Here is a 23,794-nt window from a genome sequence, read left to right as displayed (position 1 = left end):
GTCATACATTAAGTGTTTTGACAAGTCCAGAATACTCATACCAACGTACACCGGTCTGTTAAATTTTATATTACTCTTCTGCATATGCAACGCGGCTAAGTCATTATCGAATATCTTGCTTCTGTTAAAAGCCGGACTGGCTATAAGTTTCCTGAGTCTTTCTTCCTCATTAGATCTGACTAATTTAACATCAACATGCTTCCTTAGATTCTCCATAGTTTTACCAAATACTGAGTTATTCATGAGATTATATAGATTCTTTTCAAAATCGCTGGTAGTTATCTTTCTTAAATCTGTGTTCAGCCTTATATAGGGCTCCATCCAAGGGCTTTGATCAAACTTTAGAACTCTGTGTATTTTCTTAGTTTCATACCTAACAATAGATATAACTGGAGATTTCTGTAGTGAACTATATATTTTGTCTTATGCATCAAATTTGGTACGAGTTTTTCTACGTTAGCTAACCTTGTATTACCCATCAAGGAGTGTCCGACATCCAATCTTTATTCACCATTAATCTTTCGGGAGCTAGAGGATAACTGTTATGATCTTTATGTAACGAATTTGGATATTCCAAGTCAACTTCTAGTATGTACCCTTTATTCACATTGATATCATTCACATTGATATCATCGACCCACTCAAAACCACCCGAGGGTAAAGGTTGACTCATAACCCATCCGTACAAATTGTTGACGTCGAGATATAATATATGCGTGTCGGGTTTACTCGGATCATATCCTTCCACTAATTTATTATTAGCCTTAGAATACCTTTTCGCTACCATCGATATACCACCTCTTAATCCTTTCTCAATAAACAAGTGCATACCGTAATCGGTGAGTAGTTTTAGTTCTACGCCGGTCTTCTTTAACAATGCATCCCACGATAGTCCAGGACTGGAATAGTACCATGCTGGATCCAAGCCGTATTGTTTTAAACATGTCTTTCTAAATATCTCGAATATATCGGCGAGTAACAGTACATCGGTTTTTAAGTACAGATCGTGATAATCACCTAAATTCTTACAACCTAATTTATCCCAGACCGTCAGAGCGTGTTCATAATCGGCATCTGTTATTTTAGATTCTGTTAAGTTACTATACAATGATTCAAGGGGCGGTAATTCAGTTTCGTCGAATCTAAACCAATCATCCATATATTCGTAAGGATATACACCTTTTCTCAGCAACAAATGACGGCACCGATCAGTACATTGATTTGTTATCGCAAAGTCATCGGGATTGTTTGCATTAGCTAAATTGTCCAGGGAAGATAACAGAAACTGTACGGAGTCTATGAATCTAAGTCCATTACTTTGCTTTATTCTGGCTTTCCAATCCTTGTCCGTATAATGTATAGTTTTAGTCAACGAGAACGATATGTATTTTTCCATATTATTAGGAATACACGTTGAGCCACCGTCGGTCTTTGAGATAGCTTGCATGATGAGATGAGAATCGTATCCTCTAAGGTTATGAAACACAACGGGGATGGGTATTGTTTCAGAATTCATCTTTAGTTTCAAGTAACACTCGTTATGCGCGGCTCCCTGATAATTACCCGTGACGTGGCAATGATCTCTTACAGAATCCCCATTCAGGGGTTTATTACAAACATGACAACTCGTTGTCTTCTTACAGGCCCTCCAATCATCCCTCCTCATACACATGGGTTTCTTACGTGATAAATATTTCCTGATTATTCTCTCTTCATTTTGTAGATATTCTAGAACTTTCCCGCTGCATCGGGACCTCTGTAAATCACGGGCAGGTTTGTTTTCCCCATCATACCCTACAACTATATATCCAAACCCACAAGGAATATGTTCTTGAGTTTTGTATGTAAAACTACTATCTTGATTATTGTGTTCAGTATTTTCTATAGGTTTGATAAGTCGGCGTAAATTACGTACGGTACTGGCATTTGATTACAATAATGTTCAAATTTTAATATATTTTTCCCCTCTTTAGGCATATCAATCCTGATAGCATTCTGTCCAACACCTCTACAGTCTTCTTTATGCGCTTCTAATAGATCTTGTCTGCTGTACCCATGTAGGCATCTTTCGCAGAAATATTTCTTTTCTTTATGTTTCGTTTGATCGTATAATAGCCTGTTTAAACTCTTTATCCATGTATAATGATATTTTCAATCTTTTTCGATCAGAAATGAATTGATTCTGGGAATATGTTCTGGAGCAGAGCTTATCCTGTGTACAACAATTCCTTTAGAATGTCCAAAAACATTTATAGCTAAATTATTTTGCTTTTCCACCTTATCAATTTGTGATATTGGTGTAGGTTCGTCTATGCCATCAAAGTTGAGACCATCGTTTTGAGGATAGCTAGAAGGTCTATTTGCAATTTTAGAATCTATGGGGAACAATGCAGATCTTATCATCATTCTTAAACAGTCATCGCCTTTATTTTTTACATTAATTATGGCTTTTTTCTTTTTATAATACGGGGTAAATCTATATAAGATCCACCTTTGAAGGGCATATAATTTGCTATATCTAAATATAAACTATCGATTTTATCTACACCCCAACCGGAAGCTCTGTTAGTCCAGCGGTCTAAAGTTTCCTGTATCCTCTGAATTGATGTATCTAATGATGCGTTTATAGTATCGGATTCGGTTATAACTTCTTGATTGCTACGGAAATATGGTTCGGTATATTCAGTGCTATCGTCTGCGCTACTTTACTCAATGACATTTTAATCCTCAGCTGGTATTTTATACTATGTAAATCATCTAACTCCTCGTTAATTTTGCTCGTTATGATGGGCTTAACATCATTAACATCCATGTTGGAATTAATATCCATCTTCCAACCTCTTAGATATTTACCAATGCTGGCAGATGTGGGTACAAATTTTAATTCTTGTTGTTTTTTATCAACATTGTCAACTAATTTATTATCATCGGGTTGATTATTATCTAGTAAAGCGATCAATTCAGCTTTTCTCATTCAAGAATAACCTTTCAGCCCACTGTTTTTTGCTTGAGCTTTGAGTTCTCTAACAGTCTGGAGTTTATTGTATTCCAAACCGAGTAAATCGATCAATTCAGCTTTTCTCATTCGAGAATATCCACGTAGACCACGTTGCTTTGCCAAAGCTTTCAGCTCTCTGACAACATAAGTCATTGTGATATATAAATACATGTGAACTAATGTCTAATTGGTTTGAATTCTACCCAATCTATTTATCTCATTTCGGTAAGCCTTTTACCTCTAATAAATAATTTGAAACCTTTTTTTGTCAGCACCGTGACTCTTACATAAACAGTAACTACCTTTGACCCCAATCCCACATACAGAACACGAATAATTAATGTGCCCTTTTCTAATTGCAATGGAGTGGATTCCACAAAAATCCGACATACAGCTCTTTCCACAAATTTGTGATCGACCCAAGCGTATGAATTTACATCTTGGTGTGGCTCTCGCCATTGTGATAAATGTACACTTCTAGTATCATTTGTCTAAATGCATGCTCAGCCTAACATCTCCACTGGTGAGTCATAGCTGTCATCGCTATTTATAGATAAGTAGTCAGGGTGACATAGTGTGTTTTACAGGTTATAGTGGCTGATAAGACTCACCCTAACTAGGTCATGGTTTATGAGCAGTTATTGTGTAACCTAAAATAGCCACACCAGTCAATCCTAACATTATGAATGCGATCTCGCAGGTTTTTTTTGTATAAAACTGACTTATTGTTGGTTTCTGTATTGGATCAACAAGGAAGTATTCGTGCTGTCAGGTTCAACATCCTTAAACGTTTGAATTGAATGTCCCTGTTTATGCAGTTCTTCATTAATAAAATCTAATCTTAATATCCTATTTCTGGTCCATTGTGACTGGGCTGCTTCGAGTTGTTCTAATGCTTTATTATGTCATTTACTCTGCTCTTCAACTTCTTTAGCGTTTGATTCCCTCAGAGTAGAAAATAAAAAATTACTCCCCGAAAAAGCTAAAGCATTAACAATAGCTCCACCGACCATCATCGCAATTGATGCCATGTTCGATAATATAAAATATTCAAATGTTTAATTACTTCATTATGTCTTCTGGGATAAGCCCTTGTTTGATGAGCATATCTTTTGTTGCCATTGCTAATCCAATATCGAGAATCATCATACAGATATCATATCCATTAAAATCTAGCTTGGGTGGTGTGGCTTTAGTAATCATTTTAGCTATACGAGCATAGCCAATGGCCAAGCTGCTGACCACCGCTGAATGATACGTTGCGTTTACCAACATTTTACCGTCTGTAACTGGAGTAGTCATGCTTCTTATAGCATTATATGGGGCCAAACCTCTTATTGAACCTGTTGTGACATCGTGGGTGATGTTTTCTCTTCTCCGGTCTTATAAAACAACCATACCACGGCTATAGCAACAACTCCTACTAGTGCCCAAGTTTTAATCGGACGACTATGCTCAATATTTGAATTATGCATTACTTTCGCTCTCCTTGCCAGCCGCCCTTTCTACCAGCTGCGATTTTTTTGGGGTTCTTCGTCACTCTAGATCTGGCTTGTGCATCCTCGTTCACTTGTTGTACAATCTGTGGTGTCACTTGTTGTAATTGTGGTTCCACAATCTGTTGTACAATCTGTGGTGGTGTCACTTGAGTCTCAATTATTATTAAGTGGGCACGTATGTTTAAATTGACAATACCTAGCCGTTATTAAAGGGGTGGTGAGTGGAGCTAAGAACATTCCGTATATATGATAAACTCACAGCTTACTGCACTTATAGCGTGTTCGATGAATGGGTCTTTCCCGAGATATTCGCATAAATACATGCGATGTTCTGCCGAGATAGGGAGAAAAGTACTAGCTACGACTGTGTATAGTTGTAACATAGCCGACCCAATTGTTTTAGTCATGGTAGCTCCCAGTCTAGACTCGTAACGCGCGTACAGTTTTTTAATATCTTCGTCGGTCATGTTATCAATTTTTTCGATGATATAATTTTCCCCCAAATATTCAGAACATTTTCCACCGGCTACCAAAGTGGCGAGTCTTTCTCTATGTTTATCTAAAGATTTATCTACATCTTGATCTGGCTCATCTTTGAGCATTTGTTCGATGAGTTCGTCCCATTCCATAATGTAATACCTAAGGAGATATTTAAGTCTAACATAATATAATATGGCATATCCAATACAGCCCGTAATAATAAACTGTTGCAAAAGAATGAGGATTTCAAGCCACATTATTACATAATAACCGCTAATGTTCAATTTACTTGTGCTATCTTTTTGCTATATTTGCTATAATTTTGCCATATTTTTGCTATAATTTTGCTACCTTTGTTCAGCAACTGCATAAGCAGCTGGTTGATTTGTTTTTAATACGAGTTTACAATGCTTCGTTGAAGCCAACAGTTTTCTGACTTTATCTCGTTCGGGCTTGGTATAAATAACATATCATCTTCGCGGAGACATTCCTCGAATGAATCTCAGTCTTTGCAATGAAACAGGGTTTGTTCTCTAAGATCTTTCAGGACAGAGTTGTATTTTTGAGTAAGTACCCAAACGCTATGCTGAGGGTGCCGTCCGGAGAATGCTAAATATGAAAGCATATCTTTCTTTTTGGTGAGTTTTTTACTCGCGCTGCAATCGTCTATTACGAAAAGGGTTGATTCTCCTTTGTATTTGTCTTGACATACTCGTAAACAGTCTTGTAAACGATCGCCTGGATCAACTCTGTGTACCCCATCGTCATTCATTACCCAATCTCTCGATAGGTATGTTTTATAAACGCTTATAGTCGGGCACAGAATAATATGATCGAAAACGTCCCGATAATGACTTTCTAAAATATCTAGAATAAAAGCTGTTTTTCCACAACCCGTTTGCCCGCAGATGATAGCGCAGTGCTGTTCTTTAGGTAAAAGATTATCAATAGATTGCTTGCACGAATCGTCCATTCTGTATATTATGTTGCGCATCCATAATCACGTACAAATATATGTTTAATTTACCAGCCGATTCTTGGAGCTTCATTATCTGCATAGTGACACCCTCGCTGGCATTTTCTATTCTTCTCCCACTACCATGTAGTTGGTCATCGTCCGTTGTTCGCATGTCGAGCCATAGCGCATACTTCGTGGTGATGTATTCACCCATCGATACACAGACAGATCTTTCACGACCGCCTTAACTTCTGGGCTTCGTTTTATAGAAGGAAGTTTTTTAATCTCATCCCATTGTTGATACACTAGCATTCCTTGACTATATAGTTGATTAGGAACGCCCTCGATGGTCAATTCTACTTTTGTAATCTTGGGTTTGTAGAACTTCTCGGTATTTCTTTTAAATGCATCGGAGGGGTCCTCAAACCACATTAAAATACCTTTCAACGATCTCGTGTCGAAGCATGCGATCGTACAAAATGGCTAAACTTCCTGTATACTGGTTACGAATTTGTCTGGCTAATTCAGGATCTGTTATCATATCATACTCCAGTGAGATATTGTCAATGGAATAGCTAGCATCTTCAGCAGCTCTGATTACTCTACCATAGTCATTAAAAGAGAGTTTGTATTCTAACCTATCGCCTAGGGATGCTTGATAAAAGGGCATGTGGGAATCTAGTAATTCAAAGTCGAGCGGAATATAGAATCGGTTACCTAATGCGCTGGGAACAGCGAGATCTTTTACGACGGTATTATCACCATTTTCAGCACCCACACGCAGTCTCAATGTGTTCTGATTACAAATACCGTGGTACTGTAAGTTTTCCCGCTCTTTATCCGTTCTCCAGAGATCCATGTAACAATAGTATACATCGCTATCGTCGATACTCAAAACCTCATTACCGCTAATTTTAATCGCAATTTTCTTAACGATAGCACGACCTATGTTCTGAACAGGCTCCCTGTCAACATCGGTAGAAGTCAAACTAATCGTAAATGCTAGTCGGACAGTCCCCGGAACTAACACATCGTGTGCGCCGAGATTAGGAAAGCGAACCAGAAGCGTTTGATTCTGATCGATGATACTAGGGTTATTAGTTATAGTTACAGACTGACGAATTGCTTTGACCCCTAATGGATCTCGAAGTCTACGTTGTGGGTTTAACTTGCGTCCGTATTGCAAAGACATTGTTATATTGAAATTATGTAACCTTATGTTTAATATAAAAATGGATGATTTTAATCTAGATAACATAACTGATACTTGTACAATCGAAGAGGGTACTGATGAAACCAGCTTTACGAATCTTAACGATGAACTTTTACAATTAACCGTTAATGATTATTACGATGCCTTAAGAGAAAGCCCAATTGGTCGTGACTATTCAAAGTTTACAGTAAAGGAATATTGTGAATACACGGCGAACCTGATATTGACCTTCTGCATTATCGTACTCGTAAGCCCCTAGCTTTGTCTACGATAGCCGCTAAACATGGCATCAACTTTGTTCGTAATGAATTAGGTTTTGTAGACTACTCACGATGAGAAAAACTTTCCGCGAAGACTACTAAGGTTCCTCGGACTGTGCGTGATGAACTCGGTTACATAGATAAAGATAATTTGGAAGAAAGCTCGAAACTTGAACAGGCGGGTGATGAATTCAGTAGACGTCGCGTTGCAGAAAGATTGCGTAACTTAGAAGACAAAAGATCGGCCCGCCTCGAAGCGGCTTCTAGTAATAGAAAGGCACATCATTCACAAATCAGTCGAATTCGAGAAACTATTGATCAAGTCCTCAACGATGACACAACACTGGCCGGTAAAATTAAAACATTGTTCAGAGAACAGGGGATAACCATTGCAAGTATTTTAACTGCATTGGGATTTATTATATCGACTTTGACTCTCGGGTTAACCGGTTGTACAGGAGGTGGCACACCGCCTAGCGATAGGGGTGGTATAAAAGAGTGGATAAAAAAGCATTTAAAAGCTTGAGGTTCAGCACTGGGAAAGCTCGCTGGGAAAGCCGCATCTGCACTTCCCGGTATAATAGGGAGTATTGTTTCCTGGCTCTTTAATTTATTAGCTAAGACCATCACTTGGCTTAGTCAAAATTTGTGGGCACTGATCGTAGCAATTGCAGGGCTGTTGTACGTATCCGTTAAGAACTATTTAACCAAATCATGAGTAAACCAGCTGCGACTCCACCTACTATAAGCGCTGTTTTTTCATCGATATGTTGTTGATTTTTAGCTGTAATATGGGGTGGCGCTGGTGGTTGTGCGTTAGTAGATGTGTTAGTAGATATCTGTGGCTTAACTATTCCCATTTATACCTGGTTTTTGTTGATCGGTAGCAATAACAATTTTTATTATAACCGATCACTTGACCGATCTTAAGTTCCATATTCCTCGGAGACATGTATAGTCCCGGCACATAAACAGTCTACTTTGGATTGAGCCTACTGTAATACATCTTGATAACATTTTATAGAAGATGGTATGTCAACTGGTGAATTAATAGCATCCTCCACGTTTGCAACAAACTGTTTTTGTGCATCGAGCGCCGTCCCAGAACCGATTATTCCCGTTCGTGTTTGCGATTGTGCACCAAGAATTGCCCATACATAAGTTCTTATTGATTCATTAACTCTTACAACTCCTGGGTTAGTAAAATTATTTTCTGTTTTATCATATAGAAATTCATTCCAAGCATTTCCAGGTGGTTGCTCAACCTTTTGGACGGTGAAAGTAACACCACCCTTAAAGTTCATACGATCATCTCTCCACTCGTTACTCGAGAGAGCAAAGCTCGGAAGAAGCCGACCCCTTTTCAGTAAATCATTGCTGACTTCTTTAACAGAGTGTGGACCAGCGTACGGAATACCTAGACCATGGTTAACTCCACTCAGACGCCAATCTTTACTCGTAGAAACATTAAATTCCTGACAAATACATTCGAATGCCCACCTATTGTACGGATTATTTGATGCATTCCATGCTCGATCCTGCGGTAATGGGGCACTAATTTCTTTAAGTATACGTCTAATCTGATAGTACACGTGAAATGATAAAACAGACTTATTTAGTTTAAAATCCTGGGGCATAAAGAGATACACCACATCCTGTTGTTGCACACCACATGACAAAGTTTAACTGATTCTGCCAAAATTGCATCGGATTGTGGAACCAATCGTGCACCATTTTATCGCTAGTTGCCGTGAACCTGTATTTTTCAAAGATATCAGGGAATTCAACAAAAAAATTAGCACCAGAGGCACTTACTAAAATCGACTGATTAGTAATATAAGTTGATTTCATATTTAAGTTATGATATAGTATCATTGTATATTTAATATGTATGTTACACTCCCGGGAATAACAAATGGTCAGTCTATTGAACTGCTTCATACTATCGATAACTCAGATGGACAACTTGAAGTCGCTCTCTGCGATGTAACGTATTACCCGCGGTGGACCAATATAAATGCTGTGAAAAGAAATACTCAGACAATAATAAATGATAAAGAACACATAATACCTGATACAGTGTATGCTCACTCAATGATGATTTTTTTAAGCCTTTGGGAGTTAGTCTCACACAAAATGAGTCGAATTGGATGCTGATTTTGAACTCTGGAGAAAAGAGTATATTTCTTGCCCGGAACATAGCAGATACACTTGGATTTGCATGCGGAGGAGGAGAAGTATAAGCCCCCAACAGAACAGGGCATGGAGTTAAATTACCCGATTTAGTTCCCTATAAAGAGTTGTGCATCCATCTTGATCAGATCAGTACAACGGTTAATATTCAACTCGAAAGTCCTTCAACTCTACTCAGAGCTATTCCAGTCAAAGATGAAAAATACAATAGTGGTAGAACGGAATCTTTCTCATCATTACAATATAAAAAATTAAAGCGTGGTATTATTTCAGACCTCAAAATTTCTGTATTAGATGTAAAACACCAACCTGTACATATAGGATACTTGAGTGTAACACTCCATATTATAAATAATGGTTGATTCTTCAGGCCCTGGAACGCTCAGACAATGTAATACAATTGCGCTGTCCGATCTCGGAGACACAGAAGGAATCGATAAACCCGGTACCGATGGTAAGTTATACGCTTTACACTTACAAGATAATGTATACAAGCGGAAAGAAGTTGCATTCACAGGTAATCTAGGAGATTTAAGTGATGTCGACGTTAGTAGACTCTATAAAAACACTTCGTATAATCTTACTCTCAACGATGATAATAAATGGACTATGGTTGAAGCAAACATCGAGTGGCTACTGAATATCGTCATTACCCCACCGTATGTGATGATGGGTAAGGCACATAATTTAACTAAGATAATAAATAGTCGGATCGTACTCGGGGCTCTTATCCCATCATAACGAAAAAGTGTGTTAGTCTCTCCCCTGCCAGAAAACCCAGGTCATATGTTATATAGTCGTCTGGCATCAAAAAAGGTTAGTTTAAATTTGGTTACTGAATTCAATGATATTAAAGATAATTTGAGTGCAATACCTAATTTTTCTACGCTTATAATTGAAGTCTTGTTCGGAGATGCACCGGAAGATCCCTTCGAAATATTACCAGGTCTATCAATTAAATGGCTCAAGCAACATGAGCGTCGACGTTGCAGTATTATTCATATTGGAGCATCACCCGTTGCAACCCTTGAGGGGGTCCAAATTATTAAAAGTGACAGCATTTCTCTTACTAAGATATTCATACCGTATAATATACATTTGATAAGGTTGATGTATACTCTCAAAACATTTAAGCAAGACCAATTAAAGACTATTATATGATATAATTTTTTTATATTTTTATATATTTTTTTTATATTGTTCCTGGTAAAAGTACATCATGTTTTGGTAAGAGTCAAAATACATGACCAGGGTTTTTTAAGAAAGAACATATCATTCACACACATCCATACACACATTCACACTCACTAGAAGCTTTAGTATTTACGAAGACAGAATGCAGGATATATATTTAGTAAAGTTTTGGAATAGCAAATGTTTATATTTTCAAAAGGTTTTCATAAGGAGCCCATTTCGTATAGAATTCAGTCTGTTTGGCTTTATTAAAGTGTCTATATTTTTCTATTTGGTAATAATATTTAACCTCATTTTGGAAATGTGTAATGGTTGGTTGGTTATTTTTCATTTTGCATCTATAAATGTGAAATTTGGCCAATAAGAGTATCAGATCAAAAATATCATCGGTGTGGAAATGTTTTGAAAAGCCAAAAAGAATTAGGTCTGAAGTAAGATTTATCTTGCCAGTATGTGGACACTTGGATTCAATCCATTGTGAAAATCTTTTCCAGAAGTTTTTGCTTACCCTACAGTCCCAAAACAGATATTGGATAGATTCTGGCTCGGCATTACAGAAAGTACATAGACAGTTGTCAACAATATGCATCTTGAGTAAATAGGTATTAACAGGTAGAATTCTATGGAGCAATCTAAGCTGAAACCATCTAAGTTTAGGGTCTGGAGTAGTTTTGTGTGCTCTGATAAATAAGCTAGGCCAGTTCATATCCCACTTGTCAATAACTTTTAAGCTTTCATCAGTTTGACTTATTACATAGTAATATTTCTTTGAGCCTTTTTTACATGAAAAGAGATTGGCAATAGATATATTTGTATTGTTTGTTGTTTCCAGATGCAGGTCTTTATTAATGCCTAATTGTATCATGTATGTATTTACTGGTCTTGTAATACCATAAAATTCAAGAAAATTTATATTGAAGTATTTATTACAGAATTGTTGCAATGTCATAAAATTTCCATCATTGTTTAGTGAGCAATGTATTCTGTGTATATTATTGAGATGAAAGGTTTTGTTATCTAATGATTTGCCATTTATAATAATATTTTTATTGTATAGCAGAGGTTCCCTTAGGAACTCTTCATAATTATTGGGTTTTATTTTATTGCTATATTTAGAAAAGGCAGTAAAACAATCTTTCCAAAATTGGTTGGTTTGTTTTTTAGCAAGCTTAAGTGGAAAATCACTTCCCATAAATAGTAAATCAGGAAATTCAGGAGTAGTATTAGTCATTAAAATTTTCCATTTCTTTTCCAAATCAACATTTAGTAACTTTTTTTATCCAGATTATTTTCAAAGCGTCAACATATGCAAAAATATCTATCATACCAAGTCCTCCAAGGGAAATAGGTTTACAAGCAACTGTTCTCTTTATTTTGTCTGGTTTATTATCCCATAAAAACTTGAAAAGAATAGTATTTATCTTTCTAAGGAATTCTTCTGGGGGACTAGGGAGGGTAAGGAAAAGGAAATTAAGTTTTGAAATGAGCATTGATTTGATAATTGCAATTTTGCCTAATGGGGTTATAATTCTTTTCATCGATCTCTTGGTGGTTTGTTCAATTTCAAAGATATTGCTTTCAAAGTTAAGTTTAATCATTTTATCTTGATTAGTAGAAAAAATTATGGCTAGAATTCCAAAGGTTTCAGGGTTCCATTCAAGGTTTAAGTCTTGTCTAAATTTGATATTACTATTCTTCTTGGAGCCTATCCAGATTATTTGAGTTTTATCCAAATTTATTCTTAATCCAGAGATATTTGCAAAGATATCAAGAGTGTCTATGGTAGCCTCGAAGGATCTCTTAGAACCGTCCAAAAGAAATTCTATATCATCTGCATATTGCGCAATTAAATAATCTTTACCGTTTATAGTTAAGCCCTGAATATCTTTATTTTTTTTCACAAGAATTGCGAGAATTTCTGCACAAAGCAGAAAAATATAAGGAGATAATGGATCCCCCTGCCTACAGCCACGGCCGACTGGTATCCAAGGTGACATATTTCCATTTATAATTAGGCTAGACCTGATATCTTTATAGAGTATAGAAATCCATTTAGAAATACTTTTGCCAAATCCAAAAAAATTCAGTGTTTTAAAGATAAAAGACCAGGAGACAGTCAAATGCTTTCTCAAAATCAACTAGAAGTAGCATACCTGGCATTTGTTTAGATTCTGTGTATAAGAGTAGATCATATATCAGGCGGATGTTGTCTCCGATATATCTTCCAGACATGAAACCAGTTTGGTCTTCACTGATTATCTGAGGCAATACTTTTTTAAATCTATCTGCAATCACAGAAGATAAAAGTTTATATATGGAGTTTAACAGGGTAATCGGGCGCCAATTTTTTATGAGTTGTCTCGGTTTATCTTTTTGGGGGATACAGGTGATGATGCCTTGCTTCTGGGTGATTGACAAATTTCCAGTTTCATAGCTATAATTAATTGTTCTAAGAATGAAGTCGCCCAGATCAAGCCAAAACATTTTGAAAAAATTCATATGAAAAACCATCTGACCCTGGACTTTTTCTATTTCTTTCATATTTTTGCTGATATAGTTTCTACTTTCCAGATTACAGAAATATTTACTTATAGTTTCACCTTCATCTTTCCATCTTGCCTTTGATCTCACTAATATACCATCTAATCTTTTTTTTCGCAATTGTTGCAATTCAATCTTTTTAGTTTCTAGATCATTAGCAGTATTTTCATCATAATTGTTTTCTAGTACATCAATTTCTTCTGTTAAGTCATTTTCTTTTTTGGTCATTTGTTTTTTTATAAATGAAGAATAGGCTATTGATTTGCCCCTAATTTTCATGAGGAGAGTTTCCATAAAAAGGTGATCATCAATCTGGAATTGCAGGTTATCATTAGGGACTTGGTCAATGGCATCCTGATTATAGACTGGTATAGCATATTCTTTCTTTACATCAGATATTACCTGTTTTATTTGTTCAACATACTTGTGATCTTGTAGCAAGGAGTTGTTAAATTTCCAATAGGTTTTCCTTTTGGTGTTTCTTTCAATATTCATGGTAAAATTTATAAATGAATGGTCTGTTCTGTACCCTGGATTTATCTTGACATTGGTAACATTACTACACAGATTTTCAGAAACAAGGAAAATATCTAACCTGGCCTGTTTTATAGGATTTGAACGTCTCCATGTATATTGCCTTGAGTCTTGGTTATTGTCAAATGTCAATTAGGTTAAGTTCTCCTATCAGTTCTAAAAGCTGTTCTCTGGCATTAGGGTTGTTAATATTTTTGTAATTGTTTGTATCTTTATCAGGGTCAAGCACCAGATTAAAGTCTCCACCTAATATGTAACTGCTATTTCCATAGTCCTTAAATTTTGTCAATATCATCTTATAGAAATCAGGTGTGTCGGTGTTTGGGCCATAAATAATTCCAACCGACATTCGATTACCATTCAAAGTTATGTCAATCAATAAAAAGTTGCCGGAGCCATCTTTAAATACATGGTGAATCTTATACTCTACATTACAGTCTAATAATAGAGCTACACCTCTAGCTTGGCTAGAATGACAGTTAAGAATCACATCATAGCCCCACATGGATCTTACATATTTTTCTTCCCCAAATGTGAAATGTGTATCTTGCAAAAAATATATCAAGAAATGCTAAAATCATTCACAAAAAGTGAACCATCAATGCTATTATTTAATACTTTGGTGAGACTATTAAAAATTGTTGAAAATTCAGATATGAACTGAGGTAATTTGCCCCTTCAATCCAAATTCATGCAAATCTTTTAAAATACCATTTTTTCAAATGCCTTCTCTAGGTTAAAAAGGTTGATACAGTACGTTGTTTATTGACTATGGAATTTTTAATAAGTGATTCTAATGGTCAATTGTACTTCTGGTGTTTTTTTTCGGAAACCACAATGGATGTCACTCAGGGGGTTATTGGTCTCCAAGTACCAGACTAATCAAATGTTGACCATGCGCTCCATGGTTTTACAAACACAGCTAGTTAATGATATTGGGCGGTAGTTGGATGGATCTGTCTGATCCTGCCCAGGCTTTGGTATGGGAATGATAATAGCATTGTGCCACAAAGGACAAATTCCAGTTGTCAACATTTTATCAAATATATTAAGCAAACATGAATCGGGGTAGTGTTTCAGGAGTTGATAATGAATGTTGTCAGCTCCTGCTGCAGTGTTATGAGCCTGCCCTACGGCAGTATGCAATTCTTGGAGTAAAAATGTTTCGTTGTTACCATTATCAGAATTAAAATTGACTTGTTTCTTTTCCTGCTGTTTTGTAAACCTCTGAAATTGAGGGTTATAATTTGACGACGAGGAATGATTTGCCAGAGTTTCACCAACCTTGCTGGCAATCTCAGTTGTTAAAAGTGTTTTACCATCTTTGTGATTGCGAGTTCCAGATTTTGACCCTTTGCCCAACTTCTTTTGAATCATACTCCACATCTTGAACATTGAACATGGGTGTGCGGTAATTGAATTTAGATACATAGTTCCTCCATGACTGACATGTATTTTGTTTTAAGGTATGTCTCGCTTTGGCGCTTGTGATTTTAAGATTATTTAGGTTGTGGACAGTAGGATGCTGCCGGAAATATTTCTCAGCTTTCTTCCTATTTGTCCTGGCTTGTTTACAATAATTTTCAAGCCATGGTTTACGTATATGTGGGTTTGAAGAGGCCTTAGGAACGCTTTCATCTCCAATCTCATTTAATTAAACTGGAAATCGTTGTATTGGGTTGGGAACATTCTTGAAACTGTCAGGTGTAAATCGTGAGGCACATGCCACATTCATGACATTTTACTGTGCCAATTTCTGGGCATGTACGAGTGCACTAACTCGTGTATTAGGTCCTTATGTATTGCTGCTGCCACATGTTTGACCCATTGTATTACCTAAACCTAAGTGTTTTAATATAATTTGCTAGGTATTCATTGATTTAGTTCTGGATGCACTGATTTTCGGGATAACTTTTGCGTTTCTACATGGAAATCACCTTGTAAAACTTATACTCTTGGGTAGAACCGAGGAGACATACAACACGTAACATGACAGTAAGTTGAGTTTTAATCTTGGGTGTACATAGTGTAATATTTTTTAACATATCAGTGAAAAATTGAAACAAGCAGGTTTTGTATCCATATAAATCTGCTATAGTAGAAGAGATAAAGAAGGAAAAGAGCCCCATATGTATGCTATGAATCATTCTTAAACCTTTTAACAAAACAAGGAAAAGAGCATGAAATATTCAAATTCCCCATCAAACCAAATAGAACACATAAGAAATGTAGACTATTATAAAAGTACCAAAACTTAAGCACAATGATCTGTAGCTTATTTAATTTTTCTTTTGATTATTTGCAACAAAATGTAAAGCTGATAAAAGTAAGAATACTAGGGCAAACAAGTAAATGCATAAGACAAGAGAAGTTTGCACATCTCTACATGTATGTTGAATACCAATACATTCATAATTTGTATGGGACGACCTTACATTTCAGCCACGATAAATGAAGTAAAAACATTGTGTCATCCCATTGTAGCTCACCTGGATCTGTAGTCAACAGTTTAAAATATCAACAAAGACAGCCACTTAGAAAGAGCTGCTGTCAGCAGTGATTAACAAATATTTTCTGCAGAAGTACAGATGACTACGGTAGTAACTAACACTAAAATTTAATGATTAGCCAAAAAATATGTTATGGTGCTAAGGAGAAATATACTTGCTGTAGTTCAACTCTCTAAGCATTGTCAAAACAAGGTCAAAAGTTGAAATTTAGCGAAAAAGGAACATACATGTTTGAATCTTAAAAAAAACTAGACAAATACAAAATTTCATTACAATTTGTATAAAATATCTTGAGTAACTGCCTTAAGTTTCATTTTACAATATGGTGGAAGTGTAAAATTCAAATCAAGCTAAAAATTTAATAAATATAATGGAACATTATGTTGAACCCCAATACTAACTACACAAGTACCAACTTTTCATAACACCCACCAAGTTTCAGGACTTGGCCTTTAAAGTTTTTGAGAACATATTTTTTCAAAATCCAAGATGACTGACAGGGGCCATATGGAAATTCTGATTTTGATGCCTTGAACAAACTTGAACTCAATTATAGTAACAAACATCCACACAAACTTTCAGCTGAAGTCATGAAGTCATTTTGGAGAAAAATTCAAAAATGTAAAACGTTTCAATGATATAACCTTACAGTTATAAAGGACAGGTGAGATAAAAAATGTATCAAATATAGTCTGGTTTGGTTTGTTTGTTGTTGTTTAACACCACACTCAGCAATATTACAGCTATATGACAGCAGTCTGTAAATAATCAAGCCTAGACCAGACAATCCAGTGATTAATATCATGAGCATCGATCCATGCAATTGGGATTGATGACATGCATTAACCAAGTCAGCGAGCCTGACCACCAGATCCCGTTAGTCGCCTCTTACAAACAAGCATGGGTTGCTGAAGACCTATTTTAACCCGAATCTTCATGGGCCTATATACAAATAAACACATAACATGTTACTATATATAAGCAAGCCACATATATTGTATTCATATGGCTGAGGCACTGCTGGCCAGCAGGTACGTAGTGACTGTCACAATGTACTTAGAGCAAGCTTTGCACATCAAGTCAAGTTGCTAAAACTTCAGTTCCTGGGTCTGTTTCACATCAGAGGACTTTTCATTGTTATAGAAACACACATTCATGGAAGTATGTCTGACTGGTAACTCAACAAGTCAAAATCATGTTTGCCATTGCACATTCAACATCATTATGTCATGTGCAGTATGTATGGACATAATAACATATACTGTATTTCACCACTGTCAAATAATGTAGTCAGAACAAGACAAACAAGTGATTGATACTATAATCAATGTCCCAGGCTGTCAAGGTACGACACACACTGACTACCCGATCCATTTTGACGCCTCCTACAAGTAAATTTTATTGCAGACAAATTGTACCCTGGCATCCCACACATGATATTTTCAATGTGGCAGCCAAGAATAGGATAGTAATTCTGGAGACAAATTTCCTGGAATCCTATACACGGTACACAAAATTTTAGCTTCATAAACCCAGAAGTTTCAGGAGATCTGACAAATGCAATAAAGCTACATAAACAAGGTAATTCATATGTCAAAGGTCATAGCTGGGTAATGAATCACAGTATGCCACTAGCATACCATGTGTAATTCCAGTTAGTCTTGGTTCTCAGGCACAGCTGCATCATCATAAAGGCTGCCACATTTATTTCCATTTTTTAAAGAAAAGAGAGAAAAAAAGGGTAAATATTCCGCATCTTGGACACAGACAGTGAAATGCTGCAATACTAGAATAATGCGACCCAACATAGCAGTTACTTCCCTTTACTTGCACACTGATTTACTGCGCATCTCGTGAAGGATTTGGGTGATTTAGTATTAAGAATACTTAACATCATAACTTAAAAGAATTCTTAATGCAGTGATAAGAAGACTTTGCATCTCTTACAACTAATGTTCATTTCAAGGCAAGTTCATAGTGCGATCTGACAATCAGTTCATACATGATTTCACCGAAAAAAATGTAAACAATATTGAATGAAATACTGAATAAAATTAATATCATAGATTACAAACATATGTCCAGTTAGGCATCATTTTATATCCAGATAGTGTAAAAACTTGTATACTTCAATACCAATTTGTTAACATGCTATTTCCAATGTTATGTGACTACAGTAATGTCTTCACAGTGTGAAAAAAACTGTTATGCACACACTGGTACTTGTAGTCAAACATTGCACTCCAGATTACCCTGTTACTTTTGTTATCTTAAACCTGTTTGATACTAGAAGCAATATATATTTGTTGTAGTATTTAAGATATTTTCATGATCCCAAGTTTCATGATATTTTTTTCACGGCGATTTTCTAAAGTTGTGTTGAGAAAATTAATACTTATTCACTGTGGATTAAAAAAACACATATATACAGCGTCTATTAAAGCACAAAATATGGAAGAGTTTTTGAGATGCTCTTGATAGCAAACATTGGATAATATGAAGTTTAGTTCTGTGACTTGAAAATTAATTAGTAAAATCTTAGATAGTTTATATATTTGTATACTTATCCTGCATTACTCCTTAATGCATTTACTGCTTGTTCTTGACAGAGAAAGAACTGTGCAAGGTCCTGCAGAAGAAGAAGTTGTTCCAACTGGTTGAGTGGCTACCCCTATCACACAGCTCCCATGTGACAATGGAATGGTTGACAACACTGACCACAACATTACTGCAAAAAACAGAGCATCCGAAGATATCATGGGGAGGCAGCTCTGCGACAAGTTAGCCCAGGAGTAATGCAGGATAGATGAAGTAATCCAGGATAAGTACATTCAAATATAAAAAATATCTAGGATTTTACTAGATTTTTTTAACTTATACTGCACTACTCCTTAATGCATCTTTATCTGACGGCCCTTGAGAAGGGCATACCTTCAGATGTGATCTTCAGTAAACTCTCCATAGACTCCAACCATGCAGCAACTTCTATGTCTGGCATTGAGTGACCATTCCTGTCAGCGGGGAAGGAGAGAGTGATGTCCAGATATCATTGCAGTAATAGAAATTAAACGTAGTTAAAGTAAAAAACTGACGTACTGAGCCAATGTGTGCAGCATGTAACCTTCTAGTCTGGGGTGACACACACCGGAGAGGTCGAAAGGTCAGCCCCAGACATGTGGAAGTGTCAGTGGCGTTTTGTGCCGGTGACCTGCTTTGGAACTACCAAAGGGCCAAAGGTGTGGACGCCTTCTATGTCTTCCAGGGCTAAGCCATAGGGCGATTGAGTTGCGGCTGCAAGGGTGGCGATGTTGTCCTTGATGATTCTTGGAATGTCGGATGAAGCACTGCAGCGTCCACACAGGACATAGTAGGAGTTTCTGATCATCTTCAACCACAACCATCAACTTGGATATGAAGTCCCAGCACAGCCCAAGATGAGCTACTCCATGCGCTCTGCGCTCAAAACGAACACATGTAGTTTGCTCACTTGTGTTGCTGTTGTCAGAGCCAAGAGGCCAAGAGGAAGACCATCTTCTTGGTAAGGTTGCAGTAAGACACCGAGTGGATTGCCTCAGTAGAACCACCACGTTCAGATCCCACGCCAGGTGTCTGAATTTGACCCTTCTGGTCTTCCAGACGAAACAAGCATAACAACGCTTGGAGTTCCGGAATCTTGGTCATCTTTCGATCCTCAGGAACTGCCAAGTTGGAGCTAAGGGCCACAAGGTAGGTCGTGATGGTGTTGCCCTTCAGACGAAGCAGAAACAGTAGAAACTAGAAAGTGTTTTTACTCGTAAAAACATATGTCTCCCCCCACTCCCCTAACCCCCATTCATTTGTTTACTTCACGTTAAGCCCCATCTGTTCATTCCCACAAAAATAATTCACAATATTTTAATTCTAGAATTGCTTTGAATTCAATAATATTGAAAAGATCAAATTCTTAAATTTCATTATAAGCAAAAGACACAGAAATATTGAAGGGGTGTTGAGTTTAGTTCTGGAACAAAGCCCATCCCAATACAGAGTCTAAGTTAAACTTGTCTCCATAAACAAGAAAAAATAAAATGTGAAAAACTTCTAAATAGCAAGAAGCACCACTTCAGGACTTGGTTAATATGTTACAACTTCATGAAATAATATTGAACAGTTTTTGAGTTATGGTCTGGAAACAAAGCTTACCCCCATTCAGAGTCTATGTTCAAGATATCTCCATGGAAACGAGAAAAAATAAAAATGTCCAAAATCTCTAAATAGCAAAAGGCACCACTTCAGTGCTGGGTTAATGTGTATACAAAGTTTCGCGAAAAAATATTAAACAGTTTCTGAGTTATGGTCAGGAAACAAAGCTTACCCCCATTCAGGGCCTATGTTCAACTTATCTCCATGGAAACGAGAAAAAATAAAAATGTCAAAAATCTCTAAATAGCAAAAGGCACCACTTCAGTGCTGGGTTAATGTGTATACAAAGTTTCGCGAAAAAATATTAAACTGTTTCCGAGTTATGGTCCGGAAACCAAGCTTACCCCCATTCAGAGTCTATGTTCAAGTTATCTCCATGGAAACGAGAAAAAATAAAAATGTCAAAAATCTCTAAATAGAAAAAGGCACCACTTCAGTGCTGGGTTAATGTGTATACAAAGTTTCGCGAAACAATATTAAACGGTTTCTGAGTTATGGTCCGGAAACCAAGCTTACCCCCATTCAGAGTCTATGTTCAAGTTATCTCCATGGAAACGAGAAAAAATAAAAATGTTCAAAATCACTAAATAGCAAAAGGCACCACTTCAGTGCTGGGTTAATGTGTATACAAAGTTTCGCGAAAAAATATTAAACGGTTTCCGAGTTATGGTCCGGAAACCAAGCTTACCCCCCCATTCAGAGTCTATGTTCAAGTTATCTCCATGGAAACGAGAAAAAATAAAAATGTCAAAAATCTCTAAATAGCAAAAGGCACCACTTCAGTGCTGGGTTAATGTGTATACAAAGTTTCGCGAAAAAATATTAAACGGTTTCCGAGTTATGGTCTTGAAACCAAGCTTACCCCCATTCAGAGTCTATGTTCAAGTTATCTCCATGGAAATGAGAAAAAATAAAAATGTCAAAAATCTCTAAATAGCAAAAGGCACCACTTCAGTGCTGGGTTAATGTGTATACAAAGTTTCGCGAAAAAATATCAAACGGTTTCTGAGTTATGGTCCGGAAATGGTGGGAACGCCGACGCCGACGCCGATGGGAACCGTGCCAAAAACAATATGTCTCCCTCCATTCTGGGGGAGACATAATTCAGCTAAGAATTGGGGTGACACAGAGGTGGGATCCTGGTGTTTCTCCTTGCAGAAACTCTCGAAGGAGCGCCAATCGTCGGCCCCTGGTAGAAGGCCTGTGCGCCTAGGTGATTGCCTTTGCTGCCCTTGCAGTGTGACCCTTGGTGCTTAAAGCTCTTTTTAGATGGACCAGGAGAGAAGATGTACGCTTTAGTCATGACCCGGGGATGCTCAGGGTGTTAACTAATCAGGCTTGTGGATCGGGCACCATGTCTGGACCTGGAAGTTCAGGTGGCAAACAGGTTGATGTTGGGGTAGCTGAGGTATTGACAGACAAGACCAAATGTGTCCAGATAGGTATTCCACTCTGAGGGAGGTACCTTGTCTGATCTGGAGGGGGAAGGCGCAAGGATGTTGCATCAAGGAGACACTGTCTAAGACATTCGACTCCACCGTCCACCATTTGAAATGTGGTTTGAGTTGATCCGGGAGGAGGATAGCGACTAATGAATGTATCTGCAATGATAGCAGAGTGTAATCAAAATGCGTTCACCCCCGATTATGTATGCCAAAATCATTTATCCCAGCCATGTGGTTCTATGAAGACTAAGTTTACACAAAGAATGGGAAACACCACCACTTTAATAACAATAACATCGCAAGGGTATGACAATGAATTGAAGTACCAAGCAATACAAAGAATACAGAACACATGATACAAAAAACGTGATCACGAAATGAATTCAAAATGGCTAATTGGAACAACAATATACCTGATATTTTACTGTGGTAAAAACAACCACCAGGCATCAAATATTAATGCTATGGCATAAATCATGGAAAGATGTGAAGACACAAACCATAAGCACAATAACAATCACAATGTATTATAAGTGTTGCAAAACACACAAAGGATTCAAATGGATTAGAGATGAAACTCTCTATGAGGTGACAGCAGTAATGTGCTGATCAGTGACGTCACCCCTTCCATACTCCCATGGGAGCTGTGTGATAGGGTCAGCCACTCAACCAGCTGGAACAACTTCTTCTTCAGCAAGACCTCACACCTCTCTGTCAAGAACAAGCAGTAACTGCATTAATGAGAAATGCAGGAAAAGTTAAAAAATCAAAAGCTTGGTCTTTCTGCCTGAACACTAACTTCTTCAAATTGGACTAGGATATATATGTGTTACTATTTAACTCATCAAGGAATACATTGTTGTAGAGTGTCCCTTTCTGAGGTTGATTGTACACAACTGTTTATTTGGTCAACGGCCCACACTATTTTTTCAAAAGCCATTGCCTGAGTACCAATTTCTAAATTAAAATTAAACATAATAAACATGTAGAAATGATGCAGTAATGAACAAAAATAAAAATGTTCATATTGATTTAGCGACACTTTCAATGGCTCATTGATGCAAAGTTTCAGCTTTACAGTTTTTGTAGTTTCAGAGATGTCAAAAGTGCAATACATAAAAACAGTCAAACACAAAAATAATATTATGAAGATCTGTAATATTGATAATTAGTTCAATCAAAGGTATTTTCCTTTGTATTACAAGCCTGGATGCAATCATACCATGGCACCAAATACAATACCAAATAAAATATCAGGGATTCTTTTCAAACAACTCTTTCTGATAGTTTTTCCCGTCTCCGAAGGAATTTGCGGACATTCCATTCTGTGTGGTTCATCATGTGAGGGCCACTGTAGATTCCAAGGATGGTCATATTGTCTGCATACTCAAGGTCTGGCAGCAGCTGCAAAATGTTACAAGAAAGCTTTCAAGTGAGGCATCAACATGGCTGCTGCAATTTACAACATAATTATGATGGCGGTCTGTAAATAATCAAGTCTCGACCTGACAATCCAGTGATTGACATAATGAACATCGATCATGCAATTGGGATACGATGACATGCATCAACCAAGTCAGCGAGCCTGACCACATGATCACTTTAGTTGCCTCTTTCGACAAGCATAGTTGCTTCTTACTACAAGCATGGATTGCTGAAGACCTATTCTAACTCGGATCTACATAGGTCTCTTCTTACCTGTGAATACATGACACTTTAAGGATAGGAACTCCTTTTATCCTTTGTCATGATGATTCAGCCTGAGCAAGGAGCAAGAAGTAGCTCTG

At 37.0% G+C, this 23,794-nt stretch overlaps 1 protein-coding gene across 1 annotated transcript in view; it reads right to left on the bottom strand.

The window, feature by feature from the left end:
• Nucleotides 1-21,542: 21,542 nt before the first annotated feature.
• LOC124118012 (structural maintenance of chromosomes protein 5-like) overlaps nucleotides 21,543-23,794 on the bottom strand; it is a 232,526-nt gene continuing 230,274 nt past the window's right edge. The window contains exon 25 of the mRNA XM_046480045.2: nucleotides 21,543-23,411. Coding sequence (XP_046336001.1) covers nucleotides 23,274-23,411 — 138 coding nt within the window. The 3' untranslated portion in view covers nucleotides 21,543-23,273. The remainder of the gene's footprint in view (nucleotides 23,412-23,794) is intronic.

Source organism: Haliotis rufescens, unplaced genomic scaffold, assembly GCF_023055435.1.
Source record: "Haliotis rufescens isolate VD_foot unplaced genomic scaffold, xgHalRufe1.0.p SCAF_1, whole genome shotgun sequence".
Taxonomy (NCBI): Eukaryota; Metazoa; Mollusca; class Gastropoda; order Lepetellida; family Haliotidae; genus Haliotis; species Haliotis rufescens.
The sequence above is the reverse complement of the archived record's forward strand: the minus strand, read 5'-3'. Positions and strand labels throughout refer to the sequence as shown.